Source organism: Canis lupus, chromosome 6, assembly GCF_011100685.1.
Source record: "Canis lupus familiaris isolate Mischka breed German Shepherd chromosome 6, alternate assembly UU_Cfam_GSD_1.0, whole genome shotgun sequence".
Lineage (NCBI taxonomy): Eukaryota > Metazoa > Chordata > Mammalia > Carnivora > Canidae > Canis > Canis lupus.
The window spans coordinates 50,384,097-50,405,791 of NC_049227.1; the positions used below are offsets into that span (position 1 = coordinate 50,384,097).

General features: G+C 39.3%; 1 protein-coding gene across 2 annotated transcripts in view; it reads right to left on the reverse strand.

Moving 5' to 3' along the window:
- Positions 1-9,823, reverse strand: part of MFSD14A (major facilitator superfamily domain containing 14A) — a 39,112-nt gene extending 29,289 nt beyond the window's left edge. Inside the window, exon 1 of one of the 2 annotated variants that reach the window (XM_038541223.1) lies at positions 9,606-9,823. In XM_038541223.1, the coding sequence (XP_038397151.1) occupies positions 9,606-9,689 (84 nt within the window). In that variant the 5' untranslated portion in view covers positions 9,690-9,823. Of the gene's footprint in view, positions 1-8,941; positions 9,093-9,605 lie in introns of those variants that run through there. The other variant, XM_038541225.1, reaches the window with a different exon arrangement.
- Between the last annotated feature and the right edge of the window lie 11,872 nt (positions 9,824-21,695).

A 21,695-nucleotide genomic window follows, 5' to 3' on the forward strand; every position in this document is an offset into this window, starting at 1 on the left:
TGAATAATAAATAAAATATTTTTAAAGAGACAAAAACTAAAATGGAAAAAGGCAATTAGACATACTGTACCTTCTGAGCCATTCTCTCATTATTTCCCAAAATTGGGAGGAAAAAGTGTGTGTGTGTTTGTGTGTGTGTGTGTGTGTGTGTGTGTGTTTTAAGATTTATTTATCTTAGGGATGCCTGAGTGGCTCAGAGGTTGCACTTTTACCTTCTTCGACTCAGAGCATGATCCTGGTCCTGGGATCCAGTCTTGCACTGGCTCCCTGCAGGAAGCCTGCTTCTCCCTCTGCCTCTCTCTGTGTCTCTCACGAATAAATAAATAAAATCTTTTAAAAAATTATCTTAGAGATGGAGTGAGCGAGAGAGCGTGCACATGAGCATGCACACAAGTGGGGGGAGGGGCAGAAAGAAAGAATCTCCAAGGTGACTTCCCACTGAGGGAGGCTCCTCAAGGGGAACTAGACTTGGGACTCCATCCCACAACCCATGAGATCACGACCTGGGCCTGAAACCAACAGCTGGATGCTCAACCAACTGAGCCATCCAGGCTCCCCTGTAAACATTTTTTTTTAAGTTTTTATTCATGTATTTATGAGAGACACAGAAGGAGAGGCAGACACAGGCAGAGGGAGAAGCAGGCTCCACGCAGGGAGCCTGATGTGGGACTTGATCCCAGGGTCCTGGGATCACAACACTCCACCACTGAGCCACCCAGGTGCCCCATACATATTTTTAAAGCAAGGAGGGGGGTTTAGGTGGGGGGTTTAGGTGGGTGTACTAAAGTACTAGCAATTTTGAGAGCTGTATTATATCCATATTTATCTCTTTTGTTTTGAATAAATTCAAAAGTAGCACGAGATCTTGGGGGCATCTGGGCGGCTCAGTCAGTTAAGTGTCCAACTCTTGATCTCAGCTCAAATCTTGAGTTCAAGCCCCGAACTTGGGGGCTTAAAAAAAAAAAAAAGTAATACAAGATCTTAATAAAATTGACAAAATTTAAAAATATTTTACTGATTTAAAATTATAAATTCTTCTAGGCAGGACTTTTGACACAAGGGCTAGTGGTTTTAATGGACTCTCTATCCACAAGCAAAACTCCAGGGCAATCAAAGAATATTAGGGTCATGGCCTGGGCAGAAAGACCAGGGGAAGGTTCATAGACAAGTAGCGGCAGATATCTGACCAGTGAGTAGTTTATACAGCATCAAGCGTAGAGAGTTCAGATCATAATATTATATATATATCAACAGATAGCATTTGAGGATGCTCAAGAGAATTCAGAGGTACAAAAGAAGACAAATCTGAACATAAACTGCTACATACCCAACCCCAAATGCCAAGATATGTCACCTACAACCATAATAATTACCATACCAAAAGTCCTCCATTCAGCTGAGTAATTTCTCTCCTATAGAGAGAAGGTTTTATGGCAGTCACCTCTAACTTCAACCTCAGAAGTCAGGGACGATATCCTTTAATCTCACTTCTACCCTCCAATCTAATTCTCATTTTCCAAATCATACTTTCCATTAGTAACAAAGTATGGTTTCATCATCTAGGCTTTTGGCCAAGCCTTTTAAAATCTATTTACTTATTCTTATAGTCTGTAACACAAAATAGCTTCCACAAATTTGTATTTTGCTAAGTAAAGTAAGTACCTGTTTCATTTTATTTACCCTAAACTTACCTTTTTCAAGCTCATGCTCTCTGAGACAGACCCTATGCTTTATTATTCTATGATCTGGCGCATCTGGTAAATGCGTAACACTTACGTGCTTAATGAATGTTTGTGGAACTTGAATGAATTACTCTGTAAATCCCTTCTATCACTATAGGTATTCAGTGTAAATACTGTATTTAAATACTGTTAATGGGCGCCTGGGTGGCTCAGTTGGTTAAGCATCCACCATCCATCTGCCCAGGTCATGATTCCAGAGTCCTGAGCCCCATGGTGGACTCCCTGCTCATCAAGGAGCCTGCTTTTCCCACTCCCTTTGCCCCTCCCCCTGGCTCCTTCTCTCTCTCTCTCTCTCTCTTGCCCGCGCTCTCTCTCTCTCAAATAAATCTTTAAAAAAAAATAAACACGGTTAGAAGAGCATATTTATGAATTAATCTAGCAATGTCGCCTATTAATACCCTCCTCTATGATTCAATATCTCACTGTTGGCTACCATATCCCTGTAGCCCATATTTAGGTCACAGATACGCTAGATTAAAATCATAATGAAAGAGTACCACTGAAAACTTTTAGTGGTTTACATTCAAAATCTTATTTACTCTTCCTAACAACCTTTCCAGTTGGACGCTAGCATCTCCATTTTACAGTCTAATGCAGCAAACAAGAGATGGAATGGAGTCTATCCAGGCAACTCCAGAGCCCAACTCTGGAGTTAGGCTGGTTGCACTGGTTGGGTTATACTGAATACACTGCCACAGACTGTCACTCTTTTAATTGTAGGGATCCAGTTTTTTTTTTCATTTTTGTATTCAACGTGTAGCACAATGCCTGGTATATAAGAGGTATTTCGTGACCATGGATTGATTTGAGAGCCCTAATCACGCAGTTACTAAGCTGCTAGCGAAATTAAGTTAGTCACTTTACCTCTCTCAGCAGTGAGAGATGAAGTATTACCTAAAGCCTTGTCTAGCTCCCAAATTTTGAGTCTATAATTGCCCAATCAATATGGATTTATGAATTCAGCAGTTATTATGCAGGATGCTGACTTTAATAACTTATGTTGTATACTTATCGGTGTGAACCAGGGGCTTATGTAGATTGTTAGCCAAGTCTAGAAGTAATTCTACCTATAACTGGGCATTATAATCCCATTTCTTCTTCTTTTTTTTTTTTTTAAGATTTTATTTATTTACTCGTGAGAGACACAGAGAGAGAAAGAGAGAGAGAGGCAGAGACACAGGCAGAGGGAGAAGCAGGCTCCATGCGGGGAGCCTGACCTGGGACTCAATCCCAGGTCTCCAGGATCACGCCCTGGGCCGAAGGTGGCACTAAACCGCTGAGCCACCGGGGCTACCCTATAATCCCATTTATTAAACAGAATTTATGATGTCAGTAAACAATGAGAGCAAGCTAAACTGAGGCTCATTCTTTAAAACAACTGGCCTAGACTATTAAAAATATCATAAAAAACAATATCCTAAAAAACAGCAAAAAAGTTATTTTACACTGAAGAGACATGGCAACTAAATGTAATGATTAAATTCTGTATTCAAAAAAAGGACAAATATACAGGAGTTTATTGGGACAATTAGAGAAATGTTATTATAGCCAAAATATTACCTAGTAGTATTATATTGTTACATTTTTCTGAATGTGGTGATACTACTGTAGTTATGGGGAGAATATCCTTTTTCTCAGGTCATAAATTCTCCATGTTTAAGGGGTAAAGTGTCTTGATGTCTACAACTAACTCAATGATTCAGAAAAAAATGAGAGAAAGGAAAAAATGTGGCAAAATGTTAATTTGTGATTGTTAATCTATGGGATGGGCAAATGAATACACATTATGGTATTTTTTGCAACTTTTTTATAGTTTTGAAGATTCTCAAAATAAAAGTTGGGAAAAATTAAAAAAGAAAAAAGAACCAAAATAAGGTATAAGAGAGAATAATTTTGAACTTAGAATTTAAGTTATCAATCAAAAATGAGGGCAAATTATAGCCTCCAGAAAGAAACACTGAATTTTCTCTGAACCATACACAACAAAGCTGAAATATGACAATATGAAAGTCTTACACACAAAAAAGACAAAGATGCTGCTTAGTTACGGCATCTAAGAATTGTAGCTTTTCATAAAAGAACATTAAAAAAATAGTGTAACTACAAAGCCACTTTCATGGATCCTAACACATTACGGTATAACTAGAAGAAATACAAGACTTGACTGCTAGTATCTGATATCCTTTGTCACAAACTCAGTGTTTTTCTTATTTTCTGACTTTAATCAAGCAAAGCAAGATACATTACTTTTGTAGAGCAAAAAGAAAACAAAACCGATCCTCAATTTCCTGGAAGTATGAATCACTGTGAACATGTTGCAACACTACTTTACTAATTAAGCCATTTTGGCTTAATTTGCAGTGAGACTTCAGATTTTACTAATATGCTATGTATCAATTTTAAAGACAGATATTTAATATTTGTATTATCACAGAAGTGAAGATGTATTGGTTGGATCGGTCCTAAACAGAAATTAAACACACTTCTTAAACTTACTCAACAAAAATATGATGAGATCAAGTTTTACTCTTAAAAAAACTCTAGAGCTTAAGATTGTATTACCTTGGGGTAAATTTTTTTTAAAGTCATCTCTACACCCAGTGTGGGGCTTGACCTTACAACCCCAAGATCAAGAGTTGCACACCCCACCAACTAAGCCAACCAGGATCCCCACTTTGTGGTAAATTTTAAAAAGATTAAGCAACATGACCATCTATCCCATCCCGCTCCATTCTCAGGAGGAAAAGATGTAACTTAAATCAAGTTAAGCCATCATTACATTAAGTGCTTAGCCCCAAGAACACCTAATGGGTTACATGGTTCAAATGACTACAAACTGAACTAACAAGGTAAAATAAAATAAAAAACAAAAAACCACCATCAATACAAAAATCAAACTGTCACCAATGTGTAGAATGGAGCCTAAACTTGGTGTAAACTCTAATTATTCAATTCATATAGCTTTTAAAAGAGATTCTATTTATGTATTCATCAGAGACACAGAGAGAGGCAGAGGCACAGGCAGAGGGAGAAGCAGGCTCCCTGCGGGGACCCCATGTGGGGACTCTGGGATCACACCCTGAGCCAAAGGCAGCCAAGGCAGCCACTAACCACGAACCACACAGGCGTCCCAATTTATACAGCTTAATGAAGTATTACCTACCACTCCTTGTTTTACAAAGAGACTCCCTAAGAAGGAAAAGTATTTCATGTAGTAGAATTCATAATTGTGTTTACACATTATTGATAAAATAGATCCATTATGTAAAATAAGCTACTACTTCATCTGGCCCTGAAAGAGACAAAACCATTTCAGGGATCTTGATATACCCTGGCTGAAACTGTCAAAGTCAAAATAATGCTAAAAGACAAGTTGGACTTTAAATAATAGAAAACCTTAATTCATAAATACCTGTCAGAATGCTATCTGGGGAAAGCTATTCTTTTTAAACTTCAAACTTTGGTAGCTGTACATGGGTTACAGATCAACTATTCATAAATTCCAGCAGATGCTATGATTATTGGGAGGCAGGTCTTCAAACTACATTAGGATGAACTGGGTATATAATCTTAAAAAAAAAAAAAAAGCTTACTAATTTATCCTCAAACATACTAAACTAAAGCAGATGCTGAACCATACGATGGAGGTAAGGAGGTCAGTCACTCACAGGACCGTCTGCCACACACTTGCCACAGACAGTATATAGACATCCTGATGTTTCTAGGCTGGGCTAGTGACTTCAAAGGACACTTGCTTTTTGAAGGCACTGCAGCCCTCCTCCCGGCTCATATGCTAACAGCCACAGGCAAATTATTTAGCAGCTCTTGGCACTAAGAGCTGTCCTGCGGCTGCCACTGCCAGTCTTTATAGGTGAAGGATGCAAAGGATCAGAGCTTGGGTCCAGACTTTTGAAAGGGTTACTGACTCCTACTTATGTCCTTAAAATCCAAAATACAGGAATAAAAATCTGGTGCTCTGCTTTTTCGGGTATATTTCATTTTGCAAATACCAATTCTACTTTTTTTCAGGTACTTCCAACAAAGCAACTCACATTTGCCATCTGTCTATCAAATCTTTAGTCATTTTACCAATTTATTTGTGAAAGAATTGGACATTTTTCACTTTGTCAGAGATGCAGTCCTTCAACTGTAGTAACAAAACAAAGATCATATAAAAAATAAGCAAACTTCAAAAAGTCATTTAAAAGTTCTATATTTAGGGCAGCCCCGGTGGCTCAGTGGTTTAGCGCCTGCCTTCGGACCAGGGCATGATCCTGGAGACCTGGGATCGAGTCCCACGTCGGGCTCCCTGCATGGAGCCAACTTCTCCCTCTGCCTATGTCTCTGCCTCCTCTCTCTGTGTCTCTCATGAATCAATCAATCTTAAAAGAAAAAGAAGTTCTATATTTGGGACACCTGGGTGGCTCAGCAGTGAGTGTCTGCCTTCAGCTCAGGGTGTGATCCTGGAGACCCGGGATCGAGTCCCACGTGGGGTTCCCTGTGGGGAGCCTGCTTTTCCCTCTGCCTGTGTCTGCCTCTCTCTGTGTGTCTTTCATGAATGAATAAATTCTTTAAAAAAAAAAAAGTTCTATTTTTGATAACACAAATAAATACCTCATCTATGTAACTCTTTAGCTCTTAGCCTCTAACAAGAATGTTTATTTTTTTAATTTATTTTTATTTTTTTTAAAGATTTTATTTATTTATTCATGAGAGACACACACAAAAAAAGAGAGAGAGAGAGAGAGGCAGAGACACAGGCAGAGAGAGAAGCAGGCTCCATGCAGGGAGTCCGACGTGGGACTTGATCCCAGGTCTCCAGGATCACGCCCTGGGCTAAAGGCAGACGCTCAACCGCTGAGCCACCAGGGCTGCCCCCCCCCCCCCCCCCCCCCGTGGTAAGAATTTAACAAAATTGGAAGCATTCTAAAGTGTCAGAATGCACTTTTAACTCAACCATCTTCAAAGGTCTGCACTGAATGAGATACAAAAAAATGCCACACTCATTAAAATTTGTAACCAAAACCTGCCTTTCTACATAAGGATGCTTCAAAAAGCAAATTCACCAATAATGCTACAATCACTTTCATCAGTAAAATGGTATACAGTAAACAATTAAATATACACCTACTGAATTTAATCTGTGGAACTATTCTGTAGTTGGTAGGCATGTTCTCCCCCCCCCCAATAGAACTATTCTTAAACTTTTGGGAGTTATGGACTCTTTGGGGAATCTCTCAAAAAATGGATAGTCAAAGAAAATTGTGCAAACAACTTCAGGGTGTACAGACCCAGGTTTAAAACTCCTGATACAGAATCACACCCTTTCATGCGATTTCCCTTAACTGTGTACAACTCAAATGGGCAGTGTTATTAGTTTCAAGCATATTCAAATACAATTTCAAGAAAAGAAAAACATTTAGTAACAACGATTAACCAGGTTCATTTAGAAGGGTTCACAATTGGTAACTTGGCTAATACGGCTTACAAAGATGTCATTAGCAGAAAGATGAAGCAAAATAACTTCATGAACTAAAGAAAACGGAAAGGATCAAGTCAGTATCATTGGCCAAGGACCCAAAATACTAATCAGAGACTGTCAAGTGTGACGATATAGCCTCAGACACCTGACTCTGAATGAATCCACCACCAGTGGAACTTAAACACACACACAAAATGCAATGCCAAATGGCAATTTTATTCCCTTTCTTAAAAAATGTTCGTAAGGGCAGTCTGACCAATTACAAGGAGAGAGGTAGAAAAGCAGGTGCCATTTTAAAAATTTCTACAACTATAATACACTTTTTTTCATTACAGCTAGAGAAGGTTAAAATACAAACACTGTAAAAAATTACCCTGGCACTGCTAGAAATATAAATATCCCATATATATATATATATATTTTAAACAATTTAGGAATAAACACAATTACAACAAAAAATTTAGGAATGCACTAGCACATACTTTTTTTTAAAGAACACACTTTTAAACTCAGGCCCTATAAGATTCAAAGATGCATAAACAAAGTTTCTATTCTAAAGAGGTGTCCACTGCTTTTAGAATGGAAAGTGCAACCCAAGTGTATAAAGATGATAAATAATAATACTCACAAGCCCACAGTTCTCAATAAAGGTTTCATTTATTCTATGTCCCCTCTTAAAAACTTGGTGTAAAAACTGTGTTTTGTCTCCAAAAGCAAGCAATGAATTCACCACAACTTGAACAACAAGATAAATAATAAAAATCTCTTCCAAATCTCACAGCATGTGGATGAAAGCATCTGCTATAAAGTGAATCAAACGAAACTCCAAAGAGGTAACAAAATTGAACTTTACCGCACGAAAAAGGAAGGTGTGTTTCTTGGTCGGAGCTCCATTCTAAATCTTTTGCAAATACTGATCTTAAAATTCATTTGCTTTTATAAAATGCAATCCTTTAGTTGCTTCTATTTTGTAGATTTTATGTAGAATTTAAAATATCAGGTCCCTATGGTTAACAAGGACAACCAGTATTCTTTCATGCTGTTTCTCCCCCCACATATTGGTTCTGACCAACTTCATCAAAAGGGCCTGACTACTCGTAACTGAATTAATCAAAGTAATGTGCTAATTAATCAAAGCACAACAAAATGATCTAAGGACTTGAAAGTTTTTCTCACTACATGTCAAAGCTATGATATCTAATTAAATTTACAGTTCGCTAAAAGTGTATTCTGAAGTTGCTTCGTATGTCCCAAGCTTTCTAAATTTTAGTTTATTGACTGGGACGCTATTCTGAAATGTCAAAAAAAAAAAAAAAAGTTGTCATCTATTTCAAATGAATTCGGGGAAATGCTCAGTGGTGGCCTAATGACTGTACGTAATTAGCAGTACGCTAGCAGTCGTTCCGGGCTCCCAACTACATAATGTTGGAAATAAACACTAATATGGGATTAAAGGGAATCGTTTCTGCACACTTCTCAGGAAAGTGAAATACGTATTCTACCTTTGCATTCTATTTCAGAACGTGATATCCAGGAATGCAACAAAGACGGGAGAGTGTAGCAACGGAGAAATTTCAGCATAAAAAAAAAAAGTATAGGCGCGTTCAATGTTCAATTAAAAGCCCTACGTCCCCTGCTGGCTAGCGACAGCACACTGCATAAAGTTTATTGTGATGACAACTGTTTCTAAAAAGCACAATTTTTTCCTGCCCTCTACCTGTCTTCCTTTCAAAGCGTCTCCGCATCCTCAGGCCGTGGTAATTCGACGTAGCATCCTTTATCGTAAAATGAACGAGGTGGTTACCGCTCTGTGGACACTAGGCCCCGGCGTCCTCCGTGACGCCTCAGGCCCCGCGAGGTGGGGGGAAGCCCCCGCGGGAGCGCGTCGCCCGCACCGGCCGCCGCTCGAGCGCTGACCGAACGCGGCGCCAGAGCAGAGCGACGGCGCTCGGGGCCCCGCGGGGCGCCGTGCCAGAGGCCACCCGGGCGGCAGCATATGGGAGGCCGGGGGCTGCTCCCCGCGCGGCGCGGCGAGGGCGAGGGCGAGGGCGAGGCTGCGGCGCGAGGGGCGGCCGGGCGCGACGCAGGCCGCCGCGGGGGCGCACGTGGGGCCCGGGGCCCGGGGGGTAGCGGCGGGGGGCCGGCAGGTGCGGGAGAGGCAAGCGGCTTCCCAGGAGGCCGGGCCCCGGAGGCCGCAGGCCGGGCGCGGGAGGAAAGCCGCGGAGCAGAGGCGAGCGGGCCCCGGAGGCTGGGACGCCGGCACCGCCGGGGGGGGGGGGGGGGCGGGGGCACGCGCGGCGGCGGCGGCGGCGGCGGCGGCGCTGGGGGGAGACCGGATGGGGGCCCCGAGGGACGCTGCCCGGCGCGGCACCCCAGCTCACCGTGCCTCCGTCCTTAATGATGATCTTCTTGGCCAGCATGATACTGCGGTTCGCGGCCCGTTTCTTCTTCTTTCCCTGGGTCATTTTACCATCCTCGACTCCTGGCGCTGCTGCAGCCACTCCCGGGGCGGCCGGCCCCAGCGGCGAGTGCCGTCCCGCCGCTACTGCCGGGCCGAGCCGCTCGGGGCGCCCGCCGCCATCTTGAGGGCCCGGCCTGCCTCCGGCGGCGCGTCACATCGTGCGATCGGCGGAGGAGCCCGCCCCGCCCCGCCCGGCCCGGCCCACGTGACGGCGCCCCGCCCCGCCGGGCTCGGCGGCCGCGCGGAGGGAAGCCCGGGAGGAAGGCGCCAGGCCGCGGGGTGCGGCCGCCCGGGGCTCCCCGCCGCTCCTCTCGCCTGGGCCTCGCGACAGCCCTGAGCGGCGGGCACCTCGCAGTCCTTCCGCGCTGATGAAGACACGGAAGCCTCTCGGTCCCCGGCTCGCGGAAATACGGCTGAACGGTTGCCCTGGACGTTGGCCGCGCCCCTCAGCCGCTCGCGCCGTCTCCCGCGCTCTAGTCGGACGGAGCCGGCGAATGCCCCCCTGCGCTTCCACGCGGACGGAGCCGGAGGCCGGGAGGCCGAGCGAGGTCAGTCAGTCCGAGCAGGACGAACATCGTACGGTCCCACTCATTCGGGAAATAGAAGAAACCGTGAAAGGGATCAAGGGGGAAAGGAGAGAAACTGAGCGGAAATACCAGCGAGGGAGACGGAACGGGAGAGACTCCTAAGTGGGAAGCGAACGAGGGGCAGTGGAGGGGGGGGGGGGCGGGGGGGCCTGGGGGACGGGCGCTGAGGGGGCCCTTGGCGGGAGGAGCACCGAGCGTTACGCTACGTGTTGGCAGCTCGAAGTCCAATAAAAACATACACACACACAAAAGAAAAAGGACGGGAACCGAAGGGAACAGTTGAATAATTTTCCAGAAATAGTGGGTAACTGAAGGTGTAAGGATAAACTGATTTTTCCGAAACAGTATTTTGTCTTCGCGCTCGCCCCAGCCCTCCTGCCGCCCGCCCGCCCGCCCGCCCGCCGGAGCGACTGAAGCGTGTTTCCAGCAGCCCCCTAGCCCAGGACCTTTTATTTCCTGCCGATACAAACGTGGATAACCTAGGTTCTGCTTTGTAACCCACCCCGTTTACTGTGCCGCTGGAACAACTTGATGGGGGGGGGGGGGCGGGGCAGAAATGACCGTTGACACAAGTGAGGTATGGACGAGAGATGAAAGTACCACAGTGTTAAATCTGATTTTAATTGTACTATTAGGTAAGAGAATATATCCCTTTTCTTAATAGACTGAAGTCTTAAGGAGTGAAGGGATGTGATGCATGCTGCCTGCTCTCAGGTAGTTAGGAAATACCATGCTTGTAAATGTGAGAAGGGGGTTAGAGTGACAAAATGACAAATTGTCAAAAAAAAAAAAAAAAAAAAAGGTAGTGTATTTAGGGCAGCCCGGGTGGCTCAGCGGTTTAGCGCCGGGGGCGTGATCCTGGGGACCTGAGGTCGAGTCCCACGTCGGGCTCCCTGCGTGGAGCCTGCTTCTCCCTCTGCCTGTGTCTCTGCCTCTGTGTGTGTGTGTGTGTGTGTGTGTGTCTCATGAATAAATAAATAAAATCTTAAAAAAAATAAAAGTTAATTCATGAGACAGAGAGAGAGGCAGAGACAAAGGCAGAGGGAGAAGCAGGCCCCGCTCAGGAAGCCGGATATGGGACTCGATCCGGGGTCTCCAGGATCAAACCCTGGGCTGAAGGCGGCATTAAACCTCTGAGCCACCCAAGCTGCCCATGAATAAATAAATTTTTAAAATAATCTGTCCCCCTCCTTTAAAAAAAATAGTGTATTTGGGTATGGTGATTTTAAGATATGTTCACAAATTCCATGATACTGCTCCTTGGAAGAGACGGGATCTGATTCTTACCTTCAGTGTGAGACTGGGCTGAGTGACTCTTTTCTAATAGGATATAGCAGAACTGACAGCACTGACTTCAGTGAGTAGGTCATAAAAGGCATAGTATCTTCCTGCTCATTCTCCCTTTTCATTCATTCTGGGCCTAAGTCTGGGGAAGCCAGCTGCTATGTGATGACACTCCAGCAGCCTATGGCCAGGTCTAGATGTCCAGGAACAGAGGCCTCCTACTAACAGATATGTGAGTAGTGTTGGAAGCAGATCCTCCAGTGCTGGTTAAACTTCATCTGATTGCAAGCGCTGCCAACATCCTGACTCCAATTTCAGAAAATCTGAGCTAGGACCACCCAGATTAACCACTTTGGGTTCTCTGGGTCTCAGAAACTAAGATAAAAAGTACTGTTTTAAGCCACTAAGTTTTGGGGTAGTTTGTAATACAGCTATAGATAGCTAATATACAGGGTAAAAGGAATGTGTTTTGTTGCAACTTTTTTTTTTTTTAAATAGGCTCCACTGGGCTTACACTCAGGACCCTGAGAGCAAGACCTGAACTGAGATCAAGAGTTGGGACGCTCAACTAGCTGAGCACCCAGGCACCTCCCTATTGTTGCAACTTTTATGTAAGTTTGGGATTATTTCAAAATAAATAAAATGTTAAAAAATAAATTTGAATATTCTGTTCCTTCTATTTCTACATAGAATATTTGACTAGAAATGGAAAACAAAGCACTCTTCCATGGAAGGGAGAAGAAGGCACTTTAGCTTAATGGGTAGTTCAAGTTACATTTTACCATCAATAAGTAAATTCATCATTTGTTTATTATCATTATTATTATTAAGTAGGCTCCATATCCAAGGTGAGGCTTGAACTCAAAATCAAGCATGGCATGTTCTACCGAGCCAGTCAAGTACCCGTCATCATTGTTTAAAAATATTCCCTTGCTAAAACATTTCAGCCCCAACTTGAAGCTCTTTAGAGGAATCATGACAAGATTTCAAAACTAAGTTCCCAGGAGCTTGTTTTGGGTGGATGTAGAGAGCTGGTAAGATAATTTATTGTGTGGTGACTCTGACTTTTCATAGCCCCTCATAATGAGACCTCACCCATCTATGCTAATTTTACCATCCTAAGGAACTGATTATTCAGTCATTCAAAAAATATTTTGACTACCTTATGAGTGTTTGTCATTGGTTTACTAAACACTGAGGATACATTAGTACATGAGATCATATTTATCTACATGAAACTTAATTATACTGGAGGACAAAGTTATGAAACAAACACAAAAGGAAGATAATTGCAGTTTGTGGCAAGTGCTGTTAGTAATAATGTAATAAAGACAAACTTAACTCATTGAATGTCCAGAATATCCCAGGCTTTATGCTAGAAGAGCTGCAAGAGTAAATAAGAGATCAGTCCTCTTCTAACAGACTTATTGTATGTGAGTGTGTGTGTGTGTACATATATATATATATTTGTGCATGCTGTCTCTCAAAAAATAAAAAATAAAAAAAAAGTTCTCAATTCTAGAATAAATTTTAAACATGCCAGAACTTGAGGAAGGTGTGTGTAGAAGTTCTTCTTATATACTTTACTGGAAGAGTTCTGTCCAGCCTTGACGTGATTGGGGAGGATTCAGCTAAAGTACTAGTGGAGAGTATTAAGTATATTTAATAGTATAAAACAGGCACTAGGCACTAGAGTGAGAAAGGAATGTGTAAATGTTATATATGCTCTAATCAAATAGAAGTAAGGGAACTAATATGAAGATTAGAGGAAGGAGGAAAAAATAAGTTCATTGGTTGTCACAAGGCAATTAGATGGGAATCAACTTTTTTTTTTATTAAGATTTCATTTATTCATTTGAGAGAAAGAGCACAAGCAAGTAGAGAGGCAGAGGGAGCAGGAGAAGCAGAATTCCCTGCTGAGGAGAGAGCCTGACACGAGGCTCAATCCCAGGACCCCAAGATCACTACCTGAGCCTAAGGCAGATGCCTAACTGACCAAGCCACCCAGGTGCCTCGGGGAATCAACATTTAAAGGTGATAAACTAGAAGCCTAGACAAGCAAAAAAAGGGGCTCTAAGAGCTTAACATAAAATGTCAATAGTTTAAATGTAACCGCTAGAACATACAAAGCTTTCTAAACATAAAAAGGAAATTTAAAAGCAGAGAACACATTCCACATCTCAAAAGAAACAATAAATATAGCAATATCCGTAACTGTTTATTTTTCAAAAAGAAACAGGAAATTCAAACTAGAAACTAGTGAAAATTCTACTTTTGGGAGTGGTTAAGAACGGGGTGGAAGGATAGGCATGACAGACTTCTCTGAGTATACTTTTAACTTTGAACCATGTAAATCCTTTATTCAAAAATAGAATAAAAATCTTTATGTAAATTCTAAAATTGAATACAAAACAAGTTCACCTAGTTGTATCACATTATTAACATAGCCATATAGAGAAAAAGAGTGATTTCCATTAACTTTTGAACACTACATCCTTAGTGGGCTATTAGTCAGTCTAAGGACAAAAAGAACTGCAAAGAAGTCTTTTAAGTTTTATTCAGTATGTTTACCATTAGTAATATTGATATTGTAAGTACTAAAAAATATACTACATAATAAAACAAATATATTGTTACAAGTATTTTCAGTGTAAAAGAGGCAAATATAAAACTAAGAACTAACGTTAGGTATCAATTTGAATTCATGAACTTTTAAAAAATTTACTTTCTAGCTCTGTCCACTGAAATGGTCTAAAAGTAAACAGAGTCCAGATTCCATTCCCCCTAAAAACAATAGGCTCCTTGGAGAAATAGCTGATTTTCCAGGTTTGGGACATCTTGTGACTGAAGCAAGGAAAAACTCACAGACTAATGTGGTCATGTCTAAAAGACACAGGAGCTGGCCTGCAGTGATTTCTACTGGCTGTTGGCTCACATCAAAAAGAACTGTAGGGATGCCTGGGTGGCTCAGTGGTTGAGCGTCTGTCTTTGGCTCAGGACGTGATCCTGGAGACCCAGGATCGAGTCCCGTGTTCAGCTCCCGTCATGGAGCCTGCTTCTCCCTCTGCCTGTGTGTCTCTGCCTCTCTCATGAATAAATAAATAAAATCTTAAAAAAAAACAAAAAAAAACTGTGACTCTAATTGACTATGATACATTGAATAACTTGAAGATCTAGTGATATTTTAAAGAAGAGGGGACATTGGGAAAAGGGAAATAGTCTTTTTTAAAATAGAATATAAACTAATAAAAGCAGAAGAAAATTAGAAAATTAAAAATTTCAATTTTTATAATTTTATTTTAGAGTGTGTGTGCAAAAGAAGGGGGAGAGGCAGAGAGAGAGAGAATCATAAGCAGGCTCCAGGCCCACCATGGAGTCCCACTCAGGGCTTATCTCATGACCCTGAAATCATACCTGAGCCAAAATCAAGAGTTAGAGGTTTAACTGATTATACTACCCAGATGCCCCTGAAAATTAAAAAAATATTAAATCACCATTTTGCACCTCAGTGTAGTATAATAAATGATTCAGCTAAGAATCATCAATTGATGCTTAATTTATTGAACAAAAGGACTGTTAGGTAAAGAGTATTCCCATGGTGCCAAAATTTTGTTTTAGAGGTTACTAATTACCAACTAGAAAAAAAATGACCTTTACAATGGAAAGACCTGGTAGTCAACACCTTGACCAAATGACTGATTATTGTCTTTAGTGTGATAAAATACAAAATCTATAAAATCATCTATGAAATATTCTTTCCAAAAACAAGCTGAAGCTAATCAAACCTACAGACTCCACTTCTAGTTCAAATGAAATACAAAGAATAAAGAACAAGTCAAAGGATACGGACAGATCAAGGATAGGAGCTAAGTGATTTAGATTCTTTAAAAAGTCACATCATGGGTGAAAAAAAGCTGAAGGGGTGCAGGGAAGGATCTTCTAGACTAATAAAACAATCAAATACAAAGCATGAAACCTCAATTATATCCTGGCTCAAAAACAAATATCTGAATATGAACTTAAGATGATACAATAAAATTAAATTTTCTTGAGTATGATAATGGTATTGGGTTAAATACGGAAATGTCCTTAGTATTAGGATATGCATGCTGAAGTATTTTAGGAGTCAAGGGTCCTGATGAAGCTAGTACGGAAAAATGTTGGTAATGTTGTATTTAGGTAGAGAGTAAATGAGTACAACATTCTTTCAACTTTTATGTTGAAAAATGTAATTTTTTTCAAAATGAAAAACTGAAGAAATTTAAATGAAAACGTCTTTAACAATGATTACTTTGTGAATGCATGGAGATAACCCATGAATTTTTGAAACCTAAGCTGGCAAAATTTGTCATAGCATGATTGAAGCTATTAAAATGGCAATAAGGGGCACCCGAGTGGCTCAGTGGTTGAGCCTCTTGCCTTTGGCTTATGGCGTGATCCTGGGATCAAGTCCCACATCGCGCTCCCCGTGGGGAGCCTGCTTTGCTCTCTGCCCATGTGTCTCTGCCTCTGTGTCTCTCATGAATGAATTAAAAAAAAAATCTTTAAAAAACAATGAAATAAAATAAAGGAGACCATGTAAGCCCTCAATCATTAGAAAACATGTTTTTGTATACGCCGTGTCTTTTATTTTTTATTTATTTATTTATTTATTTATTTATTTATTTATTTATTTATTTATTTATTTATTTATTTATTTTACGCAGTGTCTTTTAGAAAACACTTGGGGCACCTGGGTGGCTCAGTTGGTTAAGCATCTGCCTTTGGTACAGTTCATGATTCTGGGATTGAGCCCCACATGGAGCTCGATGTCAGGTTCCCTCCTTAGCAGGGAGTATGCTTCTCTCTCTGCCCCTCCCTCCACTTGTGCTCACTCCCTCTCTCAAATAAAAAAATCTTAAGAAAAGCAAACAAAAACAAGCACATTCACAATTTTGTTACAAATATGTAAGTTTGATTTGCCAAATTTAGCTAAACTCCTTAAATACTTTACATTTAATGCACATTTTAGTAAGAGTGTATTTTCAGATGATTACCCCATTGTAGCGATATCCATTCTTCTTTTAGATTTTCAGGGAGGTATATTTTTAAAAGGTTGAAAATGTGTAACTCAAGTAAACTATTTCCAAAGGAATAATATGTTACTTTTTTTTTTTTTTTAAGATTTTATTTATTTACTCATGAGAGACAGAGAGAGGTCTCAGAGGGAGAAGCAGGCTCCATGCACGGCAGAGGGAGAAGCAGGCTCCATGCACGGAGCCCGAAGCAGGACTCAAAGCAGGACTCGATCCCGGAACTCCAGGATCACACCCTGGGCGAAGGGAGGTGCTAAACCACTGAGTCACCCAGGGATCCCCTGTTACTTATTTTAAAGAAGTTATTTTTACGTATTAGAAATCCTAAGCGAATAAATGTAAATAGGTTCATAAATAAAAAATTGGTTAGATCCAATGGAGGGCTGATGCTTAACTCTAGCAAAAGATTAGGGGAAATGTGAACCTATCAATTAATAGTGAGCCTACTGTCAGCCAAAGTAGGCCGGTGCTCCCCCTGCCCGTGCTTTCTGTCAAATAAATTTAGAAAAGAAAAAAGAAAAAAAAGTACCAGAAAAAGAAATCCTTCCAGAGAGGCATTTATGTTCTAATGCCTGAAGTGGCAAAATAAATAAAATAAGCTCGGGACGCCTAGGTGGCTCATTGGTTGAGCATCTGCCTTCAGCTCAGGGAGTGATCCCAGGTATAGGGATGGAATCCCACATCAGGCTCCCCACAGGGAGTCTGCTTCTCCCTCTACCTGTGTCTCTGCCTCTGTGTCTCTCGAGTAAATAAAAAAAAAAAAATCTTAAAAAAATAAAAGCTCAAAATTGTATATTAATATACAGTATGTTTATAAATTAATTTTTAAATTTCTTTAAATAAAAAATAGCTCTGCATTTAAGTCATTAAACATCAGCACTAAAAACTAAATAAATACTATATGTGCTCCTTAGCACTATATCTGATTATAAATGTTTTTCTACACTCAAATCATAAGTTCAGAATCATTTGACAACATTTCTGAAATTAAGTATAAAAGTCTCTATAAACAACTGTCATTGCTGGTGTCATCCTCATCAGTTCAGAAGAATGTGTGTAGACATAAATGGCCACTGTGTAAGGAGTTTGGCCTTACCCAAAGAAAGTTCTGGACTACATCTTTAGGACCTCACACCTGAATATTTATGCTAACAGATGACTGAAGATGAGCCTCTGTAACCTGATGTTAGCCAGTTTTCGGAGGGGAAGGGCTGGAGAATTCAACCATCTAGGCAAAGAATCAGTCATGCCAAGCAATAAAATTTCAATGAAAATTTGGACACCAAAACATGAGTGAGCTTTCCTGATCGGCAATACTGTGTGTATACTATGGCCAGAAATAGATAACTGTCCATGACCCCAAAGGGAGTAAACAACTGGAAAGGACAACTAGAGTTTGGACCCCTCCTAGACTTTATCCTATATGTCTCTTCCTTTGGCTGGTTCAAATTTGTATCCTTTCCTGGTAAAAAAAAAACGTGATTGTGAGTATAATAGTTTTCAGTGAGTTCTGTCTTTCTAGTGAATTATTGAACCTGAAGGTAAATTTGGGAAACCTCTGAATTTGCAGTCACCAAGACTCTCTACTATACCAGAATTTCACATCTTTAGGATTTAAAGGCAAGTTATTTCCTCTTTGCTGTTTTCGTTTTTTGGAATATGTATGTTATTATCAATCCTGCTTTGAAACAATTCAAAACTTTTCAGGACCTTAAGAAAGACTACTTACTAATGCTGGTCACTATCTGTTGAATGGCAGTAATTATCTGTAAGATTCGATTGTGAGGTGTATTTGCATAGCATTGGAATTCAAGGAGTATGATATACTTCCAACAAAAGAAGTATCCCAATTCCAAAAAGATGTAAAGATTTTCAGTTAATGCTCTTCACAAAAAGAAACCAAAGTATGCATTTTTAAATGCTGATATTCTCAAATAAATAAATTAAATGCTGATAGTCTTTAGTGAACTTTAAAACAAAGCATTTTGTACAAGGTTATTTCACTAATAGAGATGGAAATGAATGAAATCCTTCATATTGCTTATCATTTGATGTCTATGCACTGAATTGACAGTCACAAAGAAGCAACTATATTCAATGACTTATGAAGAAAATATATGCCAATTACTGTAATCACTTAACCTTGAGGCTAGCAAAGAGATATTTATTTAAAACAACAACAACAAAAAATTAGGCTATTATCACACAGAGAAGTTCTAACTAGTTTAAATAAAACCCAGTCTTCCATGCTAAAGCATAGGCTAGAAAAAAGGAATGAAGATCACACATGGTAAAGGTAACTAGAGAGGTATAGAAAAGATCAGGGAGTCATTTTTGATATATATAGAAGAGTCTAATTAATAGTTAAATCAAACACAGGTGAAAAGGGAAACAAGGAAATATAGGAAGAAATTTATATAGTTAATTATGAAAATCTTTTTCATAAATCTACTAAATAGATAATAACTGGATACCAAAAAACGACAAAGAGAAATTGATCCATTAAAAAGCCATTTAACAAAAGACCAATTTTTTATACATTCCTCTAAATTATGTCCATAAAAAATTAAATATACAAATCACATTCCCAAACTCAAAGGAATCTTTCCAAACAAATGAAATACAGAGACATACGAATAAATTCAAAATTCAAATCATTAAAAAAATATTTTAAAAATCACAGTAAATTATATCTTATAATAAGAAATAAAACAACCAAATGAAGGCTATATACCTTTGTTAAAGTTTCAAAAGCTCAATGATGGAGCAACGGTGCATAATTTATTTAAATAAGTATTGTTTACTAATGCTTATATTCTTACTTTAACATTGTTAGATAATAGATTTAAAGAGCAAATGTTGAAACATCCAAAAAATTGAATTATAGTTATTCGTAAAATGTCAATTTCCCCATGTGTCCAAAGTTGTGAATTACAGTAATATCCTCCAGAAAAGTCAGGTATTTGGTAAAGCAAGGCACATAGGACCAGATTTTGATAAAGGTGCTTTTTCTTTGGTCCTGTAATTATTTTAAATATGCTACATAACTGGGAGATTATTAAGATGACTTTCAATATAGCATAAATAACTTTCATAAACCTTTTCTTAATGTAAAGCATACATCCATGTGTAATTAAATATTATAACAATGAAAGTGTAAATAAAATGATGCTAAAACCTATTTTTAAAAACAAAACTCAGTTGAATGACAATACAATGACATTTTAAAAGTCTAGTAATTTGATATGTAGGAAAAATGTAGCAATTTTTAATAATCAGTATTACACTGAATCTACTGGGCACAAAGTCAACTGGTTTCTTTTCAGATTCTGTCTCCTTAGAATCTAGTTTAAATATCAAACTACCTTTCCTTCAATGAAACTGTGACATTCAAAATAAATTGATGTAAACATTTAAGTTTTGCATCTCTAAACTACAATTTCCACCATAAAAGTAGCCTACAGCTTCCCTAAAATCACTTATTAAAAAACTGATGATTTTACTGTATTGAAACATCTACATGTTGAATTTCAAAGTTTTCTTCCCAAATACCATATTCTTAATTTTTATTAGAACTATCAACTGGCACTCCTCTCCCATGAATTAGGACATTTTTATAATGAACAAAGTAGTTGAGAGATAACAAGTAAACTTTTAAAAGTAAGAATTTAAATAATCAAGAAGTCATCATTATTTAAGATTGATACAATAAGGCTTTTGGAGGTCATCAAAACACACCACACACACACACACACACACACACACACACACAAAATGGCATTATCTGTTAAAATGACATGGTCTACAAACAGGCTCACCTTCTCAAATACGATTTCTTCTCTATGAATTAAAAATTATAAGCTACACAACCCAATCTCTGTTAACAACTTCAAACCCTCTAGAAAAGCAAGATATAAATTAAGTTGTCTAATAAAAGCTTGGTTTGAAAATGTGCTTTGGATACTTTGTCCTTTCTCACAAATCTTGCTTATATTTTTACAAGCTTAATTGAGAATCTTGAAAATTCTGTTATCTTGGACACCTGAAAATATATTATGGTAATTAACATGTCTGATAGACAGTATTTGCTTTTATCATTTTTTTAAGGGACAGACTAAGCCTGAGTTAACAATTAGTTGTAAATGTACATTGAATTAATATATATTAGTACCCCACTAGTACTCCCATGTGGGCTGAAGATAAATCTTTGTATTTACTCTTGAATTCTTTGCATTTGCAGGATTTAGATTTCACTCAGCAGTAGACAGTAAGATGTAAGTCTAAATGCTGTTACAATCTAAAAGCACCATGCTCGGAATGTGGTAAATTTATTAAACAAATACTCTCAAAGGTGATGACTGAAAATCATAGGTCAGGCTTCCAAAAAATTTGGTTAGTTCCAACTTGTAATCACTAGCAAATTGATTTAAGATATTTTGTCATTTAATTTTTAATTTTTAAAATATTATTTATGTATTTATTCATGAGAGACATACAGAGAGACAGGCAGATACACAGGCAGAGAGAGAAGCAGGCTCCATGCAGGGAGCCCAATGTGGGACTCGATCCCGTGACTCTGGGATCACCCCCTGAGCCAAAGGCAGATGCTCAACCGCTGAGCCACCCAGGCGTCCCTATTTTGTCACTTTAAACACTTGTGAACTCTGAATGGAATAGATTAGGCCTGTGTCCTATAGAGACTAGGTTTGCATAAGCAAAGTAACACAGCCAGTCCCATAAGCCAAAGTAGCCAAAAGTTTGTAACATGGTATTTTTGAGCCAAATTCTATTTAACAAAATCCATCATAACTATACAAAAATATTTATTTTTTTACCATTTTTATATTATTAGAATGGGAGACTTTAAAAATATATAAAGCATGAATGAAAAAATAAAGTAAAATACTTCTTATACACAATGGTAATTCTACCTATAGTCAATAATTAAATTAAACCCATAACCCAATTTTAGAAAGTTCTTGCCCACCAATTCACCTTACCATTTTTGCTATATTTTCTCTTTCTTGAAACAACTTATTAAATAACTCATGTAATTTACAACTT